At 43.4% G+C, this 24,475-nt stretch overlaps 2 protein-coding genes across 3 annotated transcripts; one reads left to right on the top strand and one right to left on the bottom strand.

Moving 5' to 3' along the window:
• Positions 1 to 835: 835 nt before the first annotated feature.
• Positions 836 to 14,040, bottom strand: aldh16a1 (aldehyde dehydrogenase 16 family, member A1). The gene is made up of 17 exons (XM_072693694.1): positions 13,712 to 14,040; positions 12,177 to 12,276; positions 11,831 to 11,957; positions 11,410 to 11,567; positions 10,913 to 10,990; positions 10,548 to 10,732; positions 10,248 to 10,406; positions 9,038 to 9,196; positions 8,636 to 8,792; positions 7,568 to 7,643; positions 6,509 to 6,614; positions 6,267 to 6,400; positions 4,929 to 5,096; positions 3,850 to 4,054; positions 2,936 to 3,121; positions 2,702 to 2,827; positions 836 to 1,027 (listed from the first exon to the last, which is right to left on the bottom strand). Exons 1-17 carry the CDS (start codon positions 13,799 to 13,801, stop codon positions 851 to 853), a joined length of 2,391 nt encoding a protein of 796 aa, XP_072549795.1. The 5' UTR covers positions 13,802 to 14,040; the 3' UTR covers positions 836 to 850.
• Positions 14,041 to 16,274: 2,234 nt separating this feature from the next.
• baxb (BCL2 associated X, apoptosis regulator b) lies at positions 16,275 to 22,713 on the top strand. Of its 2 annotated transcripts, XM_072693497.1 has the most exons (6): positions 16,275 to 16,426; positions 16,516 to 16,546; positions 17,812 to 17,982; positions 18,701 to 18,836; positions 18,954 to 19,058; positions 21,162 to 22,713. In XM_072693497.1, the coding sequence occupies exons 1-6, from the start codon at positions 16,405 to 16,407 to the stop codon at positions 21,315 to 21,317; spliced, it is 621 nt and encodes a 206-aa protein (XP_072549598.1). In that variant the 5' UTR covers positions 16,275 to 16,404; the 3' UTR covers positions 21,318 to 22,713. The 2 variants fall into 2 exon arrangements, with proteins under 2 accessions (XP_072549598.1, XP_072549597.1); XM_072693496.1 differs by lacking the exons at positions 16,275 to 16,426; positions 16,516 to 16,546 and having other exon boundaries at positions 16,566 to 17,982.
• Positions 22,714 to 24,475: the final 1,762 nt, after the last annotated feature.

Below are 24,475 nucleotides of genomic sequence, written 5' to 3'. Positions count from 1 at the left end.
ATCACTTACTTATTTACTTCTGGGAGTTTTCCTTCAAAAACAGAAGCTAACTGGGGCTCCGGGGTGGTGCAACTGTCTAACTGCATTGGCCACATCACCAGGAAATCCCCCCCGTTCAATCCCTGATGATGGTGGAGTTAAAAAGAGTATAATTGGCATTGCTCTCTCTGGGTAGGTAGGGTGGCTCTCCCTCTACCCCCATTATGCAGTACAATGCGAGCCAACAGGGGTGTCTGTTAGCTGATGCACCAAATTTAGCAGTTAGCGACCTCCTTCAATCTCCTGAGTTGGTGGCAGTGCAAGAAAAGATGCGGCGGAGCTTTCCGTTAAGCTCCTCCTCCACCTGGGTGGTAATTGGCAAAGACAAAATTGGGGAGAACATTGGCAGGGGTGGGAACGGGGGGGATCTAACATTATACCAATGACATCGCATTTATTACATTTAATTTCTAACAATCAGGCGATCACTTTTATTCTTTGCTCTCTCCCCCTCTCTCCCTCCCTCCCTCCCTCCCCCCTCTCTCTCTCCCTCCCTCCCTCTCTCTCCCTCCCTCTCTCCCTCCCTCTCTCTCTCTCCCTCCCCCTCTCTCTCCCTCCCTCTCTCCCTCCCTCCCTCCCCCTCTCTCTCCCTCCCTCCCCCTCTCTCCCTCCCTCCCCCTCTCTCTCCCTCTCTCTCTCCCTCCCTCCCCCTCTCTCTCCCTCCCTCCCTCCCCCCCTCTCTCTCTCTCCCTCCCCCTCTCTCCCTCCCTCTCCCTCCCTCTCTCCCTCCCCCTCTCTCCCTCCCTCTCCCTCCCTCTCTCCCTCCCCCTCTCTCCCTCCCTCTCCCTCCCTCCCTTTCTTCGCAGTACTTCTAAGCGGTGGGGATCCACACACTCTTCCACACCACCGCCTCCCTCCACATCTCTTCTTGTAGTGAGGGACTCGGGTGGGTCCAGTACTGTCCTCCATTTTTGCCCTCCTCTTCCTCACAGTGGAGCCACAGGCGCTTCAGAGGACTGCAGCAGGTGTGCTGAAGAAACTGACATCCCTTCAGAGTGAGAGAGAGAGAGTGTAAGAGAGAGAGAGAGAGAGAGAGAGAGAGAGAGAGAAGAGAGAGAGTGTAAGAGAGAGAGAGAGAGAGAGAGAGAGTGTAAGAGAGAGAGAGAGAGAGAGTGTGTAAGAGAGAGAGAGACTGGCTGCATCACAGTAACACCTACTGGGTTATAGTGTTGATCTAAATGATGGGTTAAGCCTGTTGGCTTCTTTCCAGAGTGCTGGGTAGTTATTGTGTAGCTATTCTGCTGCCCAGCTACTGGGATAATGACACTGTGGTTACGTCTGAACCATTACAAATGCGGCCTACCCTGAGGCAGGGAGCATCTAGTCACGTCGGACGTGAAAGTGCAGTTTCGTAGCCTTCTTAAATACATTACATTTGGTGAGAATTCAATAAAATGCTGACGTCTTCTGCTTAGACAGCTAACTGCTAAAAGCTAGCAGTGGGCTGCCGTTACCATGGCAACGCCAGGATGTATTGCTGCTGCTAAAGACCTTTATCATCTTACGAGACAGCAAGGCTCTGAGGCAGCTACCTTCAGCTCTAGACACAGCTGCAATCCTAGTAACAGCCCAGCCGAAGGGCTAATTATCAGCATTAACTCACTGTACCTGGATGAGTCAGGTAGAATAAATGACCATACCTGGATAAGTCAGGTAGAATAAATGACCATACCTGGATAAGTCAGGTAGAATAATTAATAGCACCTTAGGAGGTCAGATAGAATAACTGACGGTACTTGGATAAGTCAGGTAGATTAACTGACAGCCCCTGACGAAATTCTATTAATACACTGTTGCTTCTTCAGGCCACTTTGTAACATCTCAGACAGAGCCAAGTCAGAAAGCCAGCAGCTGGGATACATAATCACTAGCCAAATAATCAATTAAAACTAATTTCATCCCCAAAACACAAAGATAAAAACAAAGAAACAGAAAGACAAATAGAATCAAAGCCATAATCTTTTTAAACTCACACATTCACGGACTACCCAGTCTACTCCCCAACCCCAGACGTTCCTTCATCCACCTAATGTGCAATAATTATTTAATATTTTAATTTAATATTTATATTTAATAATTTAATATTGTTGGATATATTGTATTATGTATTCCACTACTGTGCAATATCTGTATAAAAGCTAAAATACAGCAATTTCAATCTAATCTTTCCTACTGTGCGATATCTTCATATGGAAATTTTTGGAAATTATTATTATCTGTAAATATTGTCTGTGTAAGTGTATATAGCGTATACATTTCTTGTGATATTTGTTATGTACACATTACGCATGTACAATGAGATATAAAGCAACTCCTCCACAGTGCAAAGTGACAATAAAAGGCCTTCATTCATTCATTTAAACTAACAGGAGCCCACAAACACAAAGATCAGGCCGGATCCGTATCAGCTGATGCTCAGCATTACAAGACTCGGATCAGGGGGGTAAATAAAAATGCCACAATAATAATAATAATAAAAAAATAAATGTTAAAACATTTTACTGAACCGTTTTTAGTCATTATTAAACATTATGGAGTAAAAACAGTCCAGCACTGGCTCAAAGTAACCCTATATTTGGGTAAATCTTGTGACCCAGCCAGTATCCAGTAGGGTTCTTTATATGACCCAGTGTTGCTGGGTCCGATTAGCCCTGTGACTCACCTCCATACTGCCCCAGTACCATATGGCCTGGATCTCACTGTGATTGGCCAATGCATGGGTCAGCTGATTCCTTCCACCAGTGATGACGCTAACAAGACCAGCAGGAATGTCTGAGGCCTGGAGAACCTGTGGAGAGAGAACAGGAACTCGGGTCACCACAGTGGTCAGAGGCTAAAAGTGTAGCATGACTTTCAGCAGCATAGTCAGGTTTTCATTTAAATGAAAAAAACTCACCTGAATGAAATCCAGAGCCGGTAAAGGCTGTTTTTCACTTGGCACCAGGATGACGGCGTTACCCATGGAGACTGCAGCCCCCAGCAGGGACACCAATGAGAGGAGGGGCATCGCGTCCGGAAGCACAACACCCACAACTCCTAAAGCGTCCGGGGCTGAGAGAGCAGAGCCCGTCTGGGGAAGCGGCTTTAGAGAGGAGCACACATCGTTAGTGTGTTTACAGCTGATATGATATTTGTAGCTCTGTTTTCTTTATGCTTCCATTAGGAACGTGGCAATATGGGAACTGTGGGCTAAAGCTGATGCCCAATACTTTCCCAATTTGTGGGTTTTCAAAAGCCTTGTATCTCGAAAATGACAACTTTACAGGAAAAGGAAAAAACCTTTGGAACGCTCAATGGAAGTCAATGAAAAAATTATTTATTCCAGGTCAATTTCTATTGGTCCTTTTATGTAATTCTGACATACAACTGCTAGATTTACATAATGGCAAAAACTAAAAAAATGGCAAAAAGGAAGATACAAGGTGTGTGTGACTGACAATATATATATATTTTAATATTATTATTTATTATTAGTAGTAGTAGTATTATTATTATGTTGTTTTTTTTTACCCATTTTCTTCCCAATTTGGACCGCCAAATACCCAACCCGCCCATACAAAAACTTCAATCTCCAAAATGACGACTTTACAGGAGAAGATTTTATTCCTAAAGATTTTATTCCAGGTCATTTTGGAGCATTTCTATTGGTCCATTTATCATGTAATTCTGACACACTGTAAAGAACAACTGCCAGATTCACAAAATGTCACAAAATGTAAAAAATAAAGATACTCATTTCTTTTTTGTGTGTGTATGACAGTGATGAAAAGTTACAGCAGTTCGGAGCGAAATAAGAGAGAATTTTCTTACCGGCATTCCTCCAGTTTGTTTATCACATCTTGCAGCCCAATCAGAAAGCCTGGAGATGCTTAGCTCCACCTCCTTATCTGCTTCCTCCACAGAGAGACCAGTCTGAGCCTGGATTGACGCAGCCATGTCCCGTCTTCTCTTCTCCAGATTGTCGGAGAGGGAGTAGATGGACAGGGCTCGGGCAGCTGGGCTTTTCTTCAGCCACCTGCCATTAAATCACACAAGAGGATGGAGGCATAGTGACAGTCAGAGGGAGCAGGCAGGAGGTTATGGGGTATAATATAAGGTTAGATTAGACAGCAAAACAAGTCAGACTCTTTTAATTCCTTGACTTTTACAATTACTACATTTAGCAGAGGCTCTTCTCCAGAGTCACTTACAGAAGTGCTTCACTGTTACTCAAGAAAAACCTCAGCTAGTTTAAATAGACTAAAATTCAAAGATCCTCTAATCTTAGACTCTACTAAACACAAGTCAGTAAGGAGACCATAGTACTCTACTATTCGCCCAAGTACTCTCAGAAGAGGAGGGTCTTCAGTCTGGGTTTGAAGACAGCGAGCGTTGGACTCTGCTGTTTGGACACCCAGGGGAAGCTCATTCCACCACTTCGGTTGCAGGACAGAAAAAAAAGAAAAAACAGAAAAAGACAAAAAAAAGAAAAAGAAAGAAAAGAAGAAAGACAGAAAAAGACAAAGAAAACAGAAAAAGAAAAAAAGAAAAAAGACAAAAAAGGAAAAAAGGAAAAAAAAGAAAGAGAAAAAAAGAAAAGACAAAGAAAAAGAAGAAAAAAAGAAAAGAAAAAAGAAGAAACTGTGGATTTTAAAGGAAGGAAGGAAGGGCTCTTGGTGCAGATCGGCTTTTGACCATTGCCATCAGGCTTCTTAAACCCCTGTTTTTGGGGGGCTTACCAAGGTGTTGAGAATCCCATGTGAATGTGACCTAGCCTTATTTAAAACATTTTAAATCAGCAGAATTTAGAATGTATGCATCGTATTTACGCAACCCCTGCAGAAATGCTTCTAGACAAATAGACAACATGTCGGACCGTAGCAGCAGGGGTCAGATAAATGGACACATACCCTGGCTGGACTTTAAGAGCTGCCTCCACAGCATTACGGACATCTTTCCTGCCTCCATCTGGACAGTTTGCCAGCACAGCGCCACCCGGAGACTGCACTGTCCGACTACAGCCGGAATCTGCCTTACACAGCTTACCACCCACATACTGAGAGCAGGAGCGAGGGACACTGAGAGAGAAAACAAAGAGAGACAGAATCTTAATGGAGCAACAGGATTGCGTGAGGGAGCTGTATGAGAGTGCCCCCTTGTGGATGATCCTTTAAGTGCATTGTTAAACTTCACCTTTGCTGCTTAGTTAAGTGTGGAGCTGAAGATGTTGTACTGTTGCAGGAGGTCAGACACGAAAGCTTTAAAACTATCAGAGGACTTTGGGTAATTGTAAGGGTATGGTTATTAAATTACTTTATATTTCTTATTTATTATTAGTATTTTTTATCTGTCAATTGTCTGGAATAAAATCTACATACAAGAGGCTTAAGAGTTTTGAACAATATGAAAAAACAGTAGAATGAATTGCCCAAATGTTGGACACCCAAGCACCATGCCATGATGAACATGTGATGTATCAGATGCCCCACGTGTGCAAACATGCCCCACATTAGGCTACCTTATCCCTAATACACCAACATGCCCCTCAATATCCTCTGAATGATGAACAGTAGCCTATGTGAGCATAGTGAGCATGGGTGGGTGGTCACTCTGCAGTGTTGTGGGGCGTACTGTGTTACAGGGCTAATACAGCCAAACCAATCAGGGCTGGGCTACCCAAAAGTATCTTAGCACAAAAATGGTTGAGCGAGCATCATACTAAACACTCTCTCTACCAGCTGAGATGTTCTGGGCTCAGAGCTACAGCAAATCTGAACAATATAGAATACACTATATGGGCAAAAGTATTGGGACACCAGCTCATTCACTGTTTCTTCAAGGGTAAGAATTCAAGAGTATTTAAAAAAAAAAAAAAGGGAAGAAGCCGTTTTACTAGTTCCACTGCTCCATAGCTCCTCAATGCTGGGGGGCTTTATACCCCTCTACCCCACGCCTGGCATTAGGCAGCATGGTGCCAACAGGTTCATGTTTATCTGCTCCAGAGAGTCCTATTCTATTGGCTATCTGTGCATTTGCACATCTGAGCAACGTAAAGTAGCTGAATGCATTCGTTAGAAGGGGTGTCCACAAACATTTGGACACAGTGTATGAAGAGCTCAAGACACTGATGAATCAAATGTTGACCCTAGAAGCCCCCCCCCCCCAACTCTCTCTTTCTCACCTAAATATCAGTGGTCTACTGTGTCTCACTGGTGGATCATTTAAGTGCCAGCATACAGAATACACACCTGGACGGATCAAAGCCTTCAGGTACCATGAACTTGGATGCTGCCGTGCCGAATGCGGAGTAGTCCAGAGAGGCGGGAGTGGAGCGAGGCAGTGAAGAGGGAGATAGAGAGGGACGCAGGTACTGATACATCCCCTACAGCAGAAACACACTGTTAGTAATACACTCCTCTTCAGGATCTGAACAGCACCTCAGGTTCTGCTGAAAGTTTTACACAATGAGTAACCAATCAGAGCCGGTTACCTCTCTGCCTCCGTCAGTGCAGTTCCCACTGTCTCTGCGTCCACACTGAGGGAGTGAGGGATCCACCACAGAGTGACTGTTCACCCACACTGATCCTACACACAGACTACACACACACACACACACACACACACACACACACACACACTGAAGCTTAGACAACAGTACAAGCACACTTCTACCTGGAAACAATAACAGGTTAATATGAATAAACTCTTAAAGGTCCCGTAAACAGTCGGGTGTAGGATGTAAAAAGCCTCAATTCATGAGAGACAATACAGGGCAGTCATTCACAACAGGGGTCATTTACACTGTGTAAGGGTGCAGTCCCAGTGCTCCAGTGGTCCAGTGGACTAACACGCTGCCACTATGATCTGAGGATCGCTGGTTCTGGTCATGGTGCTTGCCATCAGCAGCCAGAGCCATAGAGAGCACAAATGGCCTTGCTTTCTCAGGGGCAGGTTGATGGCACTTCCACCCCACATCACTCATAGCGTGATGAAGGTCAGCACAGGCATCTGTGAGCCGTTGTATCGGAGCTGGGGAGCTGCTCTCCCCTGAGCGTGTTGGCATACTAGAAATGCTGCATCAGTGACATTTGGGGAAAAAAAGAAGTGGTGGCACTCTTCTAGTGTTGGGGGACACTGCTAGTGATGGGGGGAGTTCACATAAACGGGATTGGCTCATTGGCCTTCCCAATTGGGTAGAAAATGCATCTGAAATTATTAATAAGTTAAAAAATAAATAATTAAATAATAGTACAGTCAGCCTGTTTCGTTATAAGGAATAAAGGTCAAATGTTTTCGGTGAATATAAAACTACACAAAAGTGGACCTTCATAAAGTACAATGACAATGTAAGATGAGGGGTCGTGTAAAATGGTGTGGCGCACTGAAGACCCACATCTGATTCAGCGTTGAACCTTTTAATGGATGATTTAGAACCATATATCCAGATCATGAATTAGACAATTTTATTTTTTAAGACTGGAATATTAACTGTTTATAGATGACCACCATTACTGTAGATTGTAGTATTGGCAGTCTGAGCTCCGTGTACCTCTTAGCAGTCTCCAAAGCCAAGGTCAGGTCTTCAGTCCAGATGGAGGCAGCCTGACCGTGAGGAGTGCGGTTACCTTTAAACACACAGAGAATGCTTTTGAATAACGAGACCACTGAAGACCCACTCGTTAGAACATTATTCTGAAGCCCTGGGTGTGTGCTGTTCTATTTAATCTACAGTAATATTCATGTATTAAGATGTTTTATTTATTATTTTGAGTTTGTTGAATTTATTGAATTAAATGTCTGTAATTCTATTATTACTATGTTATACTAGACTACATATATATTTATATTAAATCATTTTTTTGGTTAATTATCTGTACAAGACTGATTTTATTATTTATTTTATTTAAAGAATTCACTATATTTGTATTATAGTAAATAATTCAATTAGTTTATTATTCCGGACACTTATTACGTATATTTTTATATATATATTTTTAACAGATTCTAAAGCTTAAAAATGACCTGCGTTTTCTGACAGATGTTTAAATTTGGTCAATATTTTACTGTTACTGTTACAGGGCTAGTGCAGCCAAACCAATCTGGGCTGGGTTACCGAAAAGTATCTTGGCACAAAAATGGTTGAGCGAGCATCACACTACACACTCTCTCTACCGGCTGAAATGTTCTTAACACTAAGATGCTTTTGGGAAACTGGGCTCAGAGCAACAGCTATAAACAAATCTGAACAATACAGAATACACTATATGGGCAAAAGTATTGGGACACCTGCTCATTCATTGTTTTTTCAAGGGTTTTAAAAAAATGAGCTGCTTTTTCTCACAGTTTTTTAAATTTGAACAATATTTTAAACTGATATTTGCATCTGCATTTTATTAATGTTACTGCATTTGTAAACATGTATAACATTACTGTAGTGGTATCAGCATCAGCACAAACTTCTCAAACTAATGCATCCCTTATTACACTTTACAATTACACATGCATCTCCAATTAAGCTGTTTTTAAATAACTGTATAATATTATTTAATATAATTATGTAATAAACTTTCATTCCAAACGTTCGACCTGTGGGTGTACATTGGTTAGGCATTTTTACCTAGAGCAGCTCCCTCAGCAGCACTCCTGAAGGACAGGAGGGGCAGCAGTGGTCCAGGCGGAGGGGAGACCGCTGCAGAGGAGGGCGGGGCCAGACCACACAGAACTGTTGGGGGGTACAGAGCACCAGAGGCAGGCGGGAAACTTGACTGGATCAGCTAGAAATATTACATAAATAAATAAATAAATAAATAAATAACTCTTCTACCTAACAATGTAGTTTATTAACAGGGATGTTCTATATTTCCATTCAGAGCACAGTGGCTGTTACAAATGCATTATTACAGAATTTAACAGCTCTGAATCTGGCTCAGCCAATCAGGTTTCAGAGCTGGAGCTATCAGTTTTTTTAGTATTTGGGTTTAGATGCTGCAGGAAATCAAGTTATTTATATGTGACTCACTGTCGCCCCCTGCTGGACAGCCTCCTGTACGGCAGCGTCCACCCGGCTCCTGTCCGACTCACAAGGCAGCGAGACGCACTTCAGTCCGGTCATTCTCAGCTTCAGCCTGTCTGAAACACTGTCCAACACTGACTCCTGAACACAGAGCACCCACTGCCACTGAGAGAGAGAGAGAGAGAGATGGAGAGAGGGAGGGAGAGGGAAGGAGGAAGAGAGAGAGAGAGGGGGAGGGAGAAAGAGAGAGAGAGAGAGGGAGGGAGAAAGAGAGAGAAGGAGCAGGAGGGAGAAAGAGGGACGGAGAGGGAGAGAGAGAGGGAGAGAGGGAGGGAGAGAGAGAGGGAGGGAGAGAGAGAGAGAGGGAGGGAGAGAGAGAGAGAGGGAGGGAGAAAGATGGGGAGAAAGATGGGGAGAGAGAGAGGGAGGGAGAAAGATGGGGAGAGAGAGAGGGAGAGGGAGGGAGAAAGATGGGGAGAGAGAGAGGGAGAGGGAGGGAGAGAGAGATGCACATTTACTGTTTATTTGCTGAATATTCACTGCATATTTGCTCCGAGAGGCTCAGTGGTCTAATGCGCTGCCACTATGGCCCAGGGGTCGCAAGTTCGAACCCCTAACCACGATGCTTTGCCATCAGCTGCCGGATTCCAAGTCACTCTTAAGCGATGTTGGCCGGCACAGGCCTCTTTTAGCGGGTGCGGTGGAGCTGGGGACCCGATGCTTTCCTCCGTGCGTGTCGGCTACCTGGCAATGCCGCATCTGCAGCAGCTTAAAAAGAGGTGGCGGCTGCTTTTACACACATCATGCTGGGGATGCTACGTACGGGTGGGTTCATTAGCAAGACCACATTGGGAGAAAAAGGGGGAAAGGAAATAACCTATAAAAAAAATCTGTTCAAAGTTTCCTGTGCATTTTGCATCATTACTGAACTTTCAATGGAAGTCAATGTAAAACGCTTTTATTCCGAGTCCATTCGGAGCATTTCTATTGGTCCGTTCATCAAGAAATTCTGATACAATATAAAGAACAACTGCCAGATTCACATTGTGCCACAAAGTGGAAAACAACAAAAATGGAGATACAAGGTTTTAGTGTGACATTAACGACACAGAGGATTAGTCATTTATTTTAACTTCCGATCTCAAGCCAGCTTCTCTGGATAACATCTAGCCTGACCTAAAGATGGACTCTGTGATGTTTAGCTCCTCCCACTTACTTCTTTTTTCTTCTTGAAAGCTGCCTCGATCACTGCATCTACAGCACTGTCGATGTCCGCAGACTCGAAGATGATAAAAGGACACACAGCACTGACAGACAGACAGACAGAGACTGGGAGACCCCAACCAGCCGTCTGTTTAGCCAACACCTCTCCATCCTGGACGAGTAAAAACATCAGCATTATCAAAGCTTTCCTTTCTTTATGACAGTTTACAGATTTTGCATGTGAGATGTCTTGTTCTCTCTCTCTCTCTCTCTCTCTCACACACACACACACACACACTCACACACACACTACCTGTTGGCTCCCACTGTATGTCAGATAGCTGATCTGGCAGTTCTGAGCGACTTTGGCTCCCACAGAGGCGTCACCTGTCACCACGCTGAGCGCTCCAGCAGGAAGCCCTGCCTCCATGAACAGCTGAGCCAATAAGAGTGCAGGAGGCGCCAGTTTCGCCCCAGGAACCACGATGACAGCATTGCCTGTGGAAAGGATACAGATCACTTACAGTTCTAGCATGTAAGGATTGACTGATTTCTGAAACACTTCAGAACACACAGAAAGAGTGATTATCTGAAAGGAGTGTGTGTGTGTGTGTGTGTGTGTGTGTGTGTGTGTGTGTGTGTGTGCGCGTGTTGGAGGAAAGTGCATGGTAAACTTACCCATAGCCAGAGCTGGAAAGGCCTTAAACCATATCGAGTAGAATGAGCAGTCATCAGAAACAAGCACTTCAATCACACCTAGAGCACACAGCACAGCACAGCACAGCACTGAGCAGATCCACCAAATCAACACATCACAACAAACAAACGTCTTTGATCTGGGAAACAAGTGCTAATAATATGCTAATAAAATATTGTATAAATGTTCTAATAAAGATAATTCATACTGGTTTGAAGAACACAGTCAGAAGTGCACAGTCAAAAGAGCAATTAGAAGGACACAGTCAGAAGGACACAGTCAGAAGGACACAGTTAGATGGACAGTCAGAAGTGCACAGTCAAAAGAGCAATTTGATGGACACAGTCATATGGACACAGTCATATGGACACAGTCATATGGACACAGTCATATGGACACAGTCATATGGACACAGATAAAAGAGTACAGGTTTGGGTGCTGATCTTCTGAGACAGAGCACACACTCTCGCTCACACACCTCGTGGGGTCCACTCAGGCATGAGTGTGTCTCGTAGTTGAGCCCAGCCAGCGTAGTACTGGGCCAGTCTGACCAGTGCAGCAGGGGAGCAGGGAGACTGGCACAGATCACACAGTTCACACACACACTGGGTGTATCTCTGCATGGTGCTCGCCAACCTGAAACACACACACACACACACACACACACACACACACACACACAGTAGTAATTAAGACATAATGAACACCATACATAGGGTCTGTATGGCTAGCCCAGGAGGTTTTGTCCATGGGTTCCTTGTTGGCCCTACATATGGATGCCCACCACGGTCAGTGATGGAACCAGGGAGGGGGTAGACATAAGCCCCATCTGGGCCCCCACATGAGCATGTTGGCTAATTTGCAGGATGACTACAGTGCATTGAGTTTGGCTGGTGTACCTGAGCAGGACTTTAGCTCTTCGGTGAGCACTCAGTTCACCCCAGGCTTTAAAGCCTGCAGCTGCAGAGGAGGCACAAGACGAGATATCTTCATCCCCAGCACAGACCAGACTGCAGACAGTTCCACCTGGAGAGTAAAAGAGCAAAATCAGGAGACTGCAGACATGAAGCAAACCATGGGGAGAAATGCCAGCATCTCTACTCCAACACACTGCATCTTTTCTTTGTGTAAAATCTGCTGACACACAGAACATCTGAAATGAGTGAAAAAAAACATGAGAAAAACCTGTGAAGATCAAACAGATCAAATACAACAGAGAGAGCCAATCACAAGATACTCACTAACCTGCGGAATCAGACACAGCAAGTGTCCGTCTGTCCACTGGACATACAAACTTTCCATCGATGAAGAGTCCCAGAGATTGAGTGTGATGCTCGAGCCAAGCCTGAGAGCGCGCGCACACACACACACACACACACACACACACACACACACACACACACACACAATGAGACTAATACTCCAGTTATCCCTAACCTCTGGGCCTCTTAAGCTAGACAAACCCTAACCCTAACCCATGACTGATAATTTAATACTACCATTCAGATACCATTAGTATCTGAAACTCAGTACCCTGTGCTTTCACTCTCAACAACTACTCTGATAATATACCTCATTATTTATAACTAACCACATAGTGTATCTCATTAACGACTAACCTCATTGTACACCTTATTATCAACAACTACTCTCATAGTATACCTTATTACCAATGACTAACCTCATAGTAAACCTCATGATTAATGACTAACCTCATAATTAATGACTAACCTCACAGTAAACCTCATAATTAATGACTAACCTCATAATTAATGACTAACCTCACAGTAAACCTCACAATTAATGACTAACCTCATAATTAATGACTAACCTCACAGTAAACCTCATTATTAATGACTAACCTCACAGTAAACCTCATAATTAATGACTAACCTCACAGTAAACCTCATAATTAATGACTAACCTCACAGTAACCCTCATTATTAATGACTAACCTCACAGTAAACCTCATAATTAATGACTAACCTCATAATTAATGACTAACCTCACAGTAAACCACATAATTAATGACTAACCTCATAATTAATGACTAACCTCACAGTAAACCTCACAATTAATGACTAACCTCATAATTAATGACTAACCTCACAGTAAACCATATAATTAATGACTAACCTCATAATTAATGACTAACCTCGCAGTAAACCTCATTATAATATACCTCATTCTGACCGACAGAGACAGACAGACCTTTATACTAGGAAATTGCAGCACATGACTAATATAAATAAAATTATCCTTATAAAAGTTTTACAATCATTTTTATTTTATAAACAATAATCACACAAGGCATAATCTTACTTTTTAATATCTTAAAGGTTTACAATAGTGAGCTCTCTGTAGATCATGCACGAAGCTCTGACAGATCTGTCACTTTTCTGAACTTTCCCCTCTCAGTCCCCTCAGTCCTGCACTGTTCAAACAGCCTTATTTATTAACCCACCCTGTTCACACAGGCCCCGCCTCCTGCGCTTGGATTGGCTATTAGTAACCCGCCTCCTGCGCTAGGAAGGGTTACTAATGTCCTGATTGGCGGAGCGCCGGTCAATACGAACGACTAGCCAATCACGGGGCAGATGGTGGGTCGGGGGCGGGACGTGTGCGAAAACCGGTGGGAAAAGAAACCGAGGGAAGCCGCATTCACTCACGGGGTCACATGTTTTCTCTTGTGAGAAACATCAGCGCATCCAGTCACATGCGAGCAATTTCTCATAATACGCAGAAACTCAGCAGTGGTTGATACACGGAGGCTTTCTTACCCGGGCAGCAGCAGCAGCGCTGGAGCCTGGCGCTCCGGTCTCCATAGACTGGAATATGTCGTGCACAGTCTTCGAGGTGCTACCTGCCATAACACGAGCTCTCCAGCTCCACCCACAGCTGAACACACGAGGACTGGCTGCGTCTCTGGGTGACTGATTCAGCCAAGTGAAGCAGCTGGTAGCTGAGGGTTGCTGTTATAAGGCTTCCAGTGATGAGAGGAAAGGATCACCCTGGTTAAGAATGAGGACCAGCAGCTTCAGAAGGAGGGCAGGAGGGTGAGGGTCTGTGTGCAGCAGCATGCAGCTCTCTCTGCTGTCATCCTCCAGCTCTGAAGCTCCTCCCTGACCCACCGTCTTCTTCCTGGGGTCTGAACTCAGACTGAGCTCCACATTACTGCCACCTACATGCACAGATCAGCCAGAAGAAACTCACCAGTCACCAATTAACCATTAAAAAGGTGCACAAATCCAGTGGCATGCAAAGACAAAGTGGTGAGGAAAAATGTGGCATTTAAAAAAAGCCACGTATCTCCTAGAGAATAATCATAATTTCCTTATATCATTTATTTTTAAATAAAAGCAGATCATTTTAATAATTAAAACAGTTGATTTCATGAAATCTTAACTATTGATATTAACACTAATTAAGCTCCAGCCCTACCTTAGCCTACACTAGCCTACTCTTTACTCAGTGCATTTACTGGCATTAAGCTTGGGACGCTTTGGGAGTATCCAGCTAACTTGTGGATGAACCCCCCAAATTCCCAAAAGCTACAAGACAAGACAACCAGTGCTTTATTAATAATGACAGATCTGTCACCTGGAAAAGAGGAGGCGTTTGTTTGGGCACATCTGGTCAAACCATGGCTTTAATATTTTTTATGCAATATCTGTTATTACACTTTTAAAATAATATATAAAGTAAAAGGACCCAAAGCGTTTGAGAGTTTGGGCATGGTCAGTACTTTAACACCCCTCTTGGCAAGTCTCACAGCTTGTGGGTTCGATATCTGAACTCGGTAAGCTGCCACTGTTGGGCCCTCGAGCAAGGTCCTTCACCCTCTCTCTGTTCTTAGGGCGCTGGAGTTGGCGGCCCACTGCTCTGTGTGTGTGTGTGTGTGTGTGTGTGTGTGTGTGTTTGTGTGTGTGTGTTCACCACCATGCATGGGTCAAATGCGGGGACGTACATAGTACAGTGACAAATACCTGTATCTCACCATGCAACATGCACCCGGTCTGTCTCTGACTCCAGGTTTGTCTTGACCTTCTGCTTTGTTTACGTGGGTTTTCATTCCGTTCCTCATTTTCTGGTTTGCCTTTTGGTTGGTGTTTTTACTCTGATGTTTTGGCTGTGTTTTCTCCTGGCTTCGACCCATGACTACGTTATTCTCCTCTCTATTGCTCTTCCTATTTCAAATCGCGAGCATCTGACTCCAGTCTGTACCATTACAGTGTTCCTGTGCCACTGGCTGCAACACAAGCCCACAGTGTGATGCATCCACCCACCTGCTTAACAGTTGGAGAAGTGTTCTTGTGATGAAATTTGCTCAGTGCAGCTATAAAGTTCTGTATAAAAGTAAATTTACAATTTCAACTCTATTTTCTTTATATTGTATGTGTCAATGTAATTTATTATTTCTATATATTCTGTTTTAGATCATTTTAACGTGTGATTTTTATTTTCTGACCTTTTATAATCAGAGCATTTCACTGCTAGCTGGACCGTGTACGACTGTGTATGTGAAAAGTAACCATTGGTTTAATGTTATTTCCTTGTTTATATTATTATTGTTGTTGTTATTATTATTATTATTATTGTTGTTGTTATTATTATTGTTGTTATTATTATTATTATTATTATTGTTGTTATTATTATTATTATTATTATTATTATAAGTATAAACAACAATTTCTATTTCCATGCATCATATTTTAACAATATTGAACCAGGCAGGTGAGTCTTAACATCCTAGTAAACCTCATAATTAATGACTAACCTCACAGTAAACCTCATAATTAATGACTAACCTCATTATTAATGGCTAATCTCACAGTAAACCTCATAATTAATGACTAACCTCACAGTAAACCTCATTATAATATACCTCATTCTGACCGACAGAGACAGACAGACCTTTATACTAGGAAATTGCAGCACATGACTAATATAAATAAAATTATCCTTATAAAAGTTTTACAATCATTTTTATTTTATAAACAATAATCACACAAGGCATAATCTTACTTTTTAATATCTTAAAGGTTTACAATAGTGAGCTCTCTGTAGATCATGCACGAAGCTCTGACAGATCTGTCACTTTTCTGAACTTTACACCATTATTATTATTATCATTATTGTTGTTGTTGTTATTATGAGTATAAATAACTATTTCTATTTCTATGCATCAAATTAATTTAACAATATTGAACCAGGCACGCGAGTCTTAGCAGGCAGGTTTCCCTTTAAAGAAATACGCGGTAGAAATATCGCGAGAGTACAAGCCGTTGTGCGAGAGTTGGCCCATGTAAACAGCGCATGCGTGTTTCGGCTGAGCTCGCTTCCTGAGTTGCACAGTGAAAGTTGTGGGACAGTCTGAGGGACAGTTTTCCACCAGAACCGAGAAAGTCTTTAATAAAGATCCGTTTACGGTGTTTGAGCGAGCTGGTCCTCCACACACAGCCTTGTCTTTAATATGGCTTGTGAGGGAACGTCAGGTGAGTGGGCTTGTTTATGAACCGTATTAAATCTCAGAGCTCAAAGTCTGAATGATCATTTCCACATGTTCTCATCTCTGCTCTTACAGATGATCAGATCGGAGAGGCTCTCTTAATCGGGTGAGTCTTTTTCTTGGCTGTCTGTGTCATTTTGTTACTTGTGTGATTGATGAGATCTCTGTTATCTCTCATTGCTGTTGTCTAATGTGTTCCACATAGGAGCCTAATGCAGGTATTGTTGTCCTGTAGTCTCCAGGTGAGATTAGACCAGGTTGGACCATATATGGAAGTTGGTAGATGCTGTTGTTGTAGATCCAGGCTACAGACATATATGAGATATTCCTCCACACAGAAAAGCCAAAAGTCATCTTGACCAATCAAAAGTGAAAGTAAGCTTGGGTTCAGTCCTGAAATACAGCATATTACCATCCTAATGATTTAAGCTCAGGTGGTTCAGCCTCACCTATTGCTAAGAGATGTATAAAGTCCAGCTCATAGCCATGCAATCTCCACTGACAGTAGAAATGGGTCGTACCGAACGCTCAGTGTCTAAACATAGCAGCTTTACCAAAATCCCTGCCCTGCTAGAGCTGCTGTGGTCAACTGTAATTACATGAGGTCAAGCAGTCAAGTCCAATGTATTTGTATAGGGCTTTTTATTAAATAAATAATAAAAAGATGACACATGTCACCTCAAGAGAGTGAAAAAGGTTACTGTGTCAAGAAATAAAAGCACTGGATTCATCATTCCAGAGAACACAGTTCTTCCACTGCTCCACATCTCAATGCTGGGGGGCTTTATACCCCTCTAGCCCACGCCTGGCATTAGGCAGCATGGTGCCAATAGGTTGATGTTTACCTGCTCCAGAGAGTCCTATTCTATTGGCTGTACTTCTCTACAGGGACTAGACAAGTTGTGTGTGTGCATTTGCACATCTGTGTCAGCTTTAACCCAGCCTCAAAGCAGCTGAATGCGTTCATTAGGAGGGGTGTCCACATACATTTGGACATAAAGTGTATATCCAAGTGTTGGTACATCAGGATGACACAGTTGTGGTCTGAAGTTGTGGAATGTGGTAGATGCCAGGAATCTAGGGTACGTAACTGGTCTGGGGTCGGACAGGTGGGCGGTCGGTCAAAGAGTGAAAAGAGGGGGTTAGTTCTGTAGTACGGAGAATGTGATCGTTATCAGAGTGTGGCAAGGAACCCCCGGCAGATCTGACAGGATATAACAGGATAAATAAAAAGAGAGCCAGAAGGTAACACAGACACGGGAGCACCCTGAAACCATGAACATGACCCTGTCTCCATATTTCAATGAGCTGTAATGCAGTGTGTGAACTGCAGAATTACTGTGTCAGTCCCATTCTCTCTGTGTTTTTCAGAGTGGTAGAAGATCAGGTGAAGAATGTAATCAGAGAAGGAGACACTTCTTCTCTAGGCCTTCCAAAAACCCAGCCGATCGCCAACGCTCAGGATCAGAGGCTGGTGAATCAGCTAGCAGAAACCATCAGAGTGATCGGTGACCAACTGGATAAGGATCCTCGATTTAATGAGTAGGTGACAGAACTACGTTTTCCAAAGCTCTTCTCATGGGAGTCTAGCATTATTTATAGTTATCATCCCACACCTGGATTGGTAAATCAGCGCACTTCCTGTAAATGGCTCTGAAAACGAGCACCTGTCAAAATACCCAACTGCCCTTTTTAGTGGGAAAACTAGACAACATAAACTGGGGGTTGTCTGTGATATTAGTAAAACACTGATATTAGAGTAAGTGCTAATAATAACACTCCTACAGAAAGTGTTGGTGGTTCTCCATCATTGTGTTTATCATTAGAACATCTCCAGGGTTCTCCTCATGGAGTCTAGTATTATTTAGAGTTCTCCTCAGATCAACACCTGGTTTGGTGGTAAATCAGGGCTTAATGATGGTAAATCAGGTGAGCTGCTGCTGCTGCTGCTGCTGCTGCTGCTGATGGAGTTGAACACATCCTCTACGCTGTGCTGGCTGGACTGGGGGGCGTCCAAGAGAAACCTGGAGGAACCGAGCTCTGTTCTTCAGACTAGCTCACCGACAAGATCTCACTACTTTCTTCAGAATGAGAAGCTCTTGTTTCTCCTTTTTACTGGATTTATGTTCACCTGCTTTATCTGTTCTGATGAGATCTGGAGCTTCTACAGTAAAACTCTCTCACTGCTAAGATAAAAGCTTTTAAATGATGTGCTTAAGTGGCTTGCCTTTTCTCTTCTGCCCTCCTGTCCACCTCTCAGCATGATCGACGGATTAGGACGCGTGGCTGATAAAAGCAGTTTCTGGAAGCTTGTGGAGAGAGTCTTCAGTGATGACGAGATCAACTGGGGAAGAATCATTGTTCTGTTCTACTCCATCGGAAAACTGTCTGCAAAGGTCCTGCTGGGTTTGATTGTCCAGTTGCTCTGACCTGTCCTATGGTATGTTCTGTATGTTCTGTGGATGTGCTTCTGGATCATGACTGTTAATGTGTCTTGGTTCTTTCTTCTCTAGATGGTGCTTTCTCATTTGCCCACTGTGTTCTCGGACATACTGGCTCTAAGTCTGGATTACTTCAGGAGAAATCTGCTACAGTGGATTTGCAACATGGGAGGATGGGTAAGATGGACCTACATGCATTATGCTTGAAACATGCTAATTACCAAGATCCTCACATGATGGAGTTAGGAAATGTTGCCCCATTCAAGCCACTCAGCCAACTAAATTTTAGGCTTTGCACATGTAAGGGACGTAAGGGGAGCTCCGGTTCAGGTTTTGTCATGTAGGTTATAGGTTCCTGCTGTAAAAGTAGGAACATATAATGGACAGAACATGAGTTGCACCATATATATATATATAGAGAGAGAGATAATAATAACACGTCCGCTGTTTGCTCTTCCTGTAAGCGGCTCTGGACAAGCGCCTAAATATAAATTGTGTTGTCAGTCAAAATACCACACTGGCCTTTTTCATTGGGGAACACTAGGGCTGTCGCTGTGAAAGAATGAACCCTGCAGTAATTTAGCCAACCATCACAATATGCGGTTTTACTGTCAGTCGTTGTACGTATATGTACTCAGTTTCAGAGTCCTCTCCTAGCTCACAAAGCCCTATCACCGGAGTTTTAGAACGTGCCCCCGAAGCTCGTCAGCTCATGCTTGCACTCTTTTGCCCTGTTTTGTCTGCTTTTATACCCGACCTCTGCCTGTTTATCTTCTGATCTTGCCTCAGCCCTTCTGTTCTGGTTTTGACCCTCGCCTGTTTACTGGTTAGATTTTTGGATTAGCAACTTTTCAATAAACGTTCATAATCTGTGTGCCTGCGCCTATATCATCACAGAGGGCGTGAGTAGGTTTCGTCCTCGTTGCACGCAAAGAAAAAGTATTAAAGAAAAACATGTTAACCTTGTGTGGTAGAGAGGACCTGAGTGGGCTACCAATATGCCCAACCACACCAAACACTGGCGCTCGGAGTGACCCCGCTCGGAGTGACCCCGCTCATGAAGGCAGAGGTTGTTGTCTGTGTTTTTGGTGGTGCTGACGCATTTGCTCTCTCTCTCTCTGAGTGCGTGGTTTCGTCTCCTTGTTAACATGACTCCTCTATAGCTGATGTCCAACTTTCAGGCTTCGTCTCACAGATTTTGCGTACTGCCTCGTCTAAACTGGTGAATCTGCATTTGGTGTTTTGACCAGAGCACCTGCCGTTGTCTCCGTCTTACAAAACGGAGAAAACATGAACACTGCGATGTGGCGGTTGCTTGCCATTCCCTGCAGTTCGCTTGTTAATATCGCGATATTGTGAAAGTGCGGTTATCGCGACAGCCCTAGGGAACACTAGACAACACAAACTGGTGTTGGTTTGCCAACTCCACCCCTAACATCTTCAAACTTTTATTTTTTAAATATAGTATAGATACACCAACTAAGTCCTGTATAAGGAAGACCTGTACACCCACTCATTCATGCAGTTATCTAATCAGCCAGTCGTGTGGCAGCAGTGCAGTCCATTAAACCATGCAGATGCAGACCAACGGCTTCAGGTAGTGTTCACCATCTCAACCATCAGAATGAGCGGAAATGTAATCCCAGTGATTTTGAGGATGTCATGATTGTTGATGCTTGATGGGCTGGTTTGAGTATTTCTTAACCAGATCTGTTGCTCTCCTGGGATTATCCAGTGAGCAGCAGTTCTGCATTCAGCATCGCAGACCACAGGAGAGCTGAAATATTCGTAGTCTGCTCCATCAGAGCATCTCGGAGCGGAGCATGCTTTGTACTAGCAAGGTCCAGCCTTGAGGAGGATGAGCTACAACAGCAGAAAACCACGTCAGGTTCCACTGCTGTCAGCCAAGAACAGAAAGCTGAGGCTGCAGTGGCTCGGCACAGGCTCACCAACACTGGACAGTCATCTCAGACTGGGTTCATGGCAAACATGGCAATGTGTTGAGTGTTGTTCTGCATCTGAACACCTTTGGAATTGGAGAAAGTGCAGGAAATGTGTGATGTAGTCATGCCAGCATGGATCAGAATCTTAAAGGAATGCTATGCTGTGAAGAATTGAGGAGAGCAACAGTAGTAAAGCCCACCCAGTATTAGTACGGTGTTCCTAATAAAGTGCTTAGTGAGTGTATGTAACTGCTGTATAATCATCATGTGTGTGTTATTTTATCAGAGTCCTCATCCTTGTGCTTCTCCCTTCTGTTTTTATGTCCTGTGTTTACAGATTAACAGCATTTCAGCAGTCACTCGGTTCTCTATTGAGCGGTTTTCTGCGTCCTCCCTCTGCAGCATCTCTCGTTCTGCTGGACTCACCCTGGTGTTTGGTGCTGGAGTGCTGATGGGTGGTATCATTATGTGGCGACTAAACCGATGCAACTGAGAGAGACTGAGGGAGATTGGGAGGAGGGAAGGAGGAAAGGGAGATGGGGAGGAGAGCAGGGAGGAGGGAAGGAGGAAAGTACAGGCAGGCAGGGAGCAGATGGAAAAGAGGGGACTTCAGGCAGGGAGCAACAAAGACGATCATGTAGCTTTATATGGTTTCTCAGCCTTAGAAGGACAGCGAGTAGTAATCAGCATTTCTGTAAATGTGCCAGTGTGTCCACCTTAATATAACTGAAGGTGGCCATTTTCATATATAGCCTCATATACAGGTACAACAAGAGCATAAGACATGGATGAATCACACAGCAGTGAGCATATACAGCATATAAGATTATTAAGCACTTATTATTTCAGTTTGATACCAGTTGTGAAACAGAGGTGATTTTATCACAGAATTTTTTTATTATATGTCAATTATAAGGAGTTAAAGAGGCGCAAGTAATGTTTTTTTAATAGTATATTTTTACTGGTATTTTTCACAAACAAAGTAAACAAAGGCAGACATGATTTAGTGAAATGAGATGTTTAAAGTTGAAAATCTAAGAGTTAAACATTGAAGTAGATGTTGAAGGTATACAAGAATATGTGTAAAAGAAGAGGTACTCATCCATATTATTGGACAAAACCCCACTCACCTGGGATCACCTGAAAAACAGCGGCACCCAGAGAGCCCCCGCTCTCCGCAGGAGACGTCAGCACCTTCTTTCATAGCAAGACCCAGCTACTTTAGGTGCTGCCATTGTCAAGCACAAGCACCCACTGGCCTTGCAGTAACCAAGGAAGCCAGAAGGGAACACTAGGGGGCTGTAACATATGCCACTAATGTCTGAGAAGATTAAATTTTTTAGGGGGGGGGGGAATGTCTGAAAATCTCATCGACTGCATTATTATCTGACACACTCTTAACACCATGGTCCCTTCCTCAGCTTCCAGAGAGTAAGCAACTTCTACCTCATCCACAAACAGAGTACTGTCACTTGAATGTGTGTGATAGCTTTCTCAAAGCTTTAGTTTTAGCTTGGTTGAGCTCTGACTCTGTCGGTCCGCTCTGATGCACGGTCCTCCAGGGTTCCTTTTTTTATTTTCACAACCAGCAGCAGCAGGGATTTGATTGCACTAAAGTACTATGAGTGGTTTGTGGTGGTGAAGTAGGTTCAGATAAAGTAGATAAGAGCTTTTTAATGTCCTAAAAGTTAGACATGATAAGATGATGGTTTGTGTATTTGTGGACGCTTCCAAACTCTGTATGTCTTATATATACCATTACATCAGATTACATACAGTAGAACTGTGTATTGTTTTACAACAATTGGGTTTTGTATGACGTGGCTTACTCTGTAATAAAGGGTCTGATTTTGTATTTTAATGACTGAAATAAAATGATTTGCCTTTTAGTCGACTTGTTTAGTAGAAGTCAAATCCAGACCCAAAGTCCAAACAGTCCAGACTGTGTTTTTCATCTGAGATCTGTTTATCCAGGACCAAGTTACATACATACATACACACATTTTTTTAAATGTACAATAATATAAATAATGTGTGTGTGAGGATGTATATATATGTGTGTATATAACATATGCAAAAAATAAATAAATAGATAAAAAAAGTGTGTGTGTATATATATATATATATACACACACTTTTTTAAAATGTATTTGGAGGCCAAATTCCATCTGTGTCCAACAGAAATTACACCCCTTCTAATTAAGCTGCACCAATTGCTGACACGAATGTGAAAATGCACACACAGCTTGTCTAGTCCATGTAGAGAAGCACTGCCAAAAGAATAAGACTCTCTGGAGCAGATAAATATAAACTTATTAGTGTCAGGCGTGGGCTAGAGGGGTATAAAGCCCCCCAGCATTGAGCTGTGGAGCAGTGGAAGAACTGTGTTCTCTGGAATGATGGATGGTGGAGCTCCATCCAGTACTTTTGGAATGAGCTGGGGTTGTGATTGTCCACCTCGCCTCTTGTTGCTGAATACAATCAAATCCTCACAGCACTACTCATTCAAAATCTAAGCAGCAGGCGTGCACCGAAGGCGATCACTGTATCACATGCTGTTACTTCACGATAACACACAACCTCACCTGTTCTATTACTTTTACTTTTTTAACAGTTTGGAAAATATATCAAGTAATAAATAAATCCATTAAGCTGTGAACAAACCATCTGATGTTTTATATTATATATTTTAGCCAAATGATCGTTTCTTAACGAGCAGCTGGTTGCTATGTCACAGCAACGAACTCCACTCACTCACTGCCCAGCCGGCAGCTCCCTACACTCAACTCCAGCTTCTTACACAGTTCCCCGCTCACAGCTGGTCTTCAGCTATATGATTTATAGCACCGGTGTTCAGCAGAAACACAGTGCGGTTAGCGCGCTTCTCAACCAACCAGCGTGTTTGCAGAAGTTGAGGAGATTCATGCCTTATTTAGGGGGCCGTAGGGGGGTCCAAGCATATTGTGAGAGGGGCACTGGCTCCCCTTGGACCCCAGAGAACTGCCAAACTGCCACTGCCTTTATGCCATCTATTTTTCCTTCTCCTGTAAAGTGTCCAGTTTGAAGTTTTGGAGAAGAACATTTATTTCGAGTAGCTCGTCATATGAATCATTCTCCTTTAGCAAGTGAAGCATATGGGCACGGCTCTCTCCACAGCTCTCCATGGCTCTCAAGACTGGAAGAAGCTCATCCGTTCTGAAACCTGGCGAGAGAAAATAGGTGTGGAAGGTGAACCAGAGCTCCTGGCCTGGCTGAGTGCCACGTTTATGATCCCTCAGAACGGATCCTAATTCCTTTTCAGAGCAACCATGAATCACGTCCTCGTCATCTGCATAAACACGGCAGATAGGAGGAGGAAAATCTGAAATGGAGGACATCTAGGCCTGATTTGGAGTTTGAATGTAAAGGATGTGGAAGCATAATTTGACCCTCCCATCCCTTAAGGTCCACGGAAGACGAGCCTCCAGGCTTTTTCCTGTCCCGGCACCGAGGTGGTGGAACGAACTTCTCCCTGGCAAGACCCTCTCCTCTTCTGAGAATACTTGGGTATAGAGTAGAGTGTTATGGTCTCCATAATAACTTGTGTTTAGTGTCTAAACTTAGAGGATCTTTGAATTTTAGTCTATTTTAACAAGCTGAGGTTATTATATT

Source organism: Salminus brasiliensis, chromosome 12 (genome assembly GCF_030463535.1).
Source record: "Salminus brasiliensis chromosome 12, fSalBra1.hap2, whole genome shotgun sequence".
Lineage (NCBI taxonomy): Eukaryota > Metazoa > Chordata > Actinopteri > Characiformes > Bryconidae > Salminus > Salminus brasiliensis.
The sequence above is the reverse complement of the archived record's forward strand: the minus strand, read 5'-3'. Positions and strand labels throughout refer to the sequence as shown.

Excerpts from the sequence above, each read along its gene's own strand:
- aldh16a1 (XM_072693694.1), bottom strand. The coding sequence starts at position 13,801 with ATGGCAGGTAGCACCTCGAAGACTGTGCACGACATATTCCAGTCTATG. Across the intron at positions 9,197-10,247 it reads CTTTCAAGAAGAAAAAAGAA|TGGCAGTGGGTGCTCTGTGT; the intron begins GTAAGTGGGAGG and ends TCTCTCTCTCAG. Across the intron at positions 7,644-8,635 it reads TGCTGAGGGAGCTGCTCTAG|GTAACCGCACTCCTCACGGT; the intron begins GTAAAAATGCCT and ends GTGTGTTTAAAG.
- baxb (XM_072693496.1), top strand. The coding sequence starts at position 17,744 with ATGAGCTGTAATGCAGTGTGTGAACTGCAGAATTACTGTGTCAGTCCC. Across the intron at positions 17,983-18,700 it reads AAGGATCCTCGATTTAATGA|CATGATCGACGGATTAGGAC; the intron begins GTAGGTGACAGA and ends TCCACCTCTCAG. Across the intron at positions 19,059-21,161 it reads TTTGCAACATGGGAGGATGG|ATTAACAGCATTTCAGCAGT; the intron begins GTAAGATGGACC and ends CTGTGTTTACAG.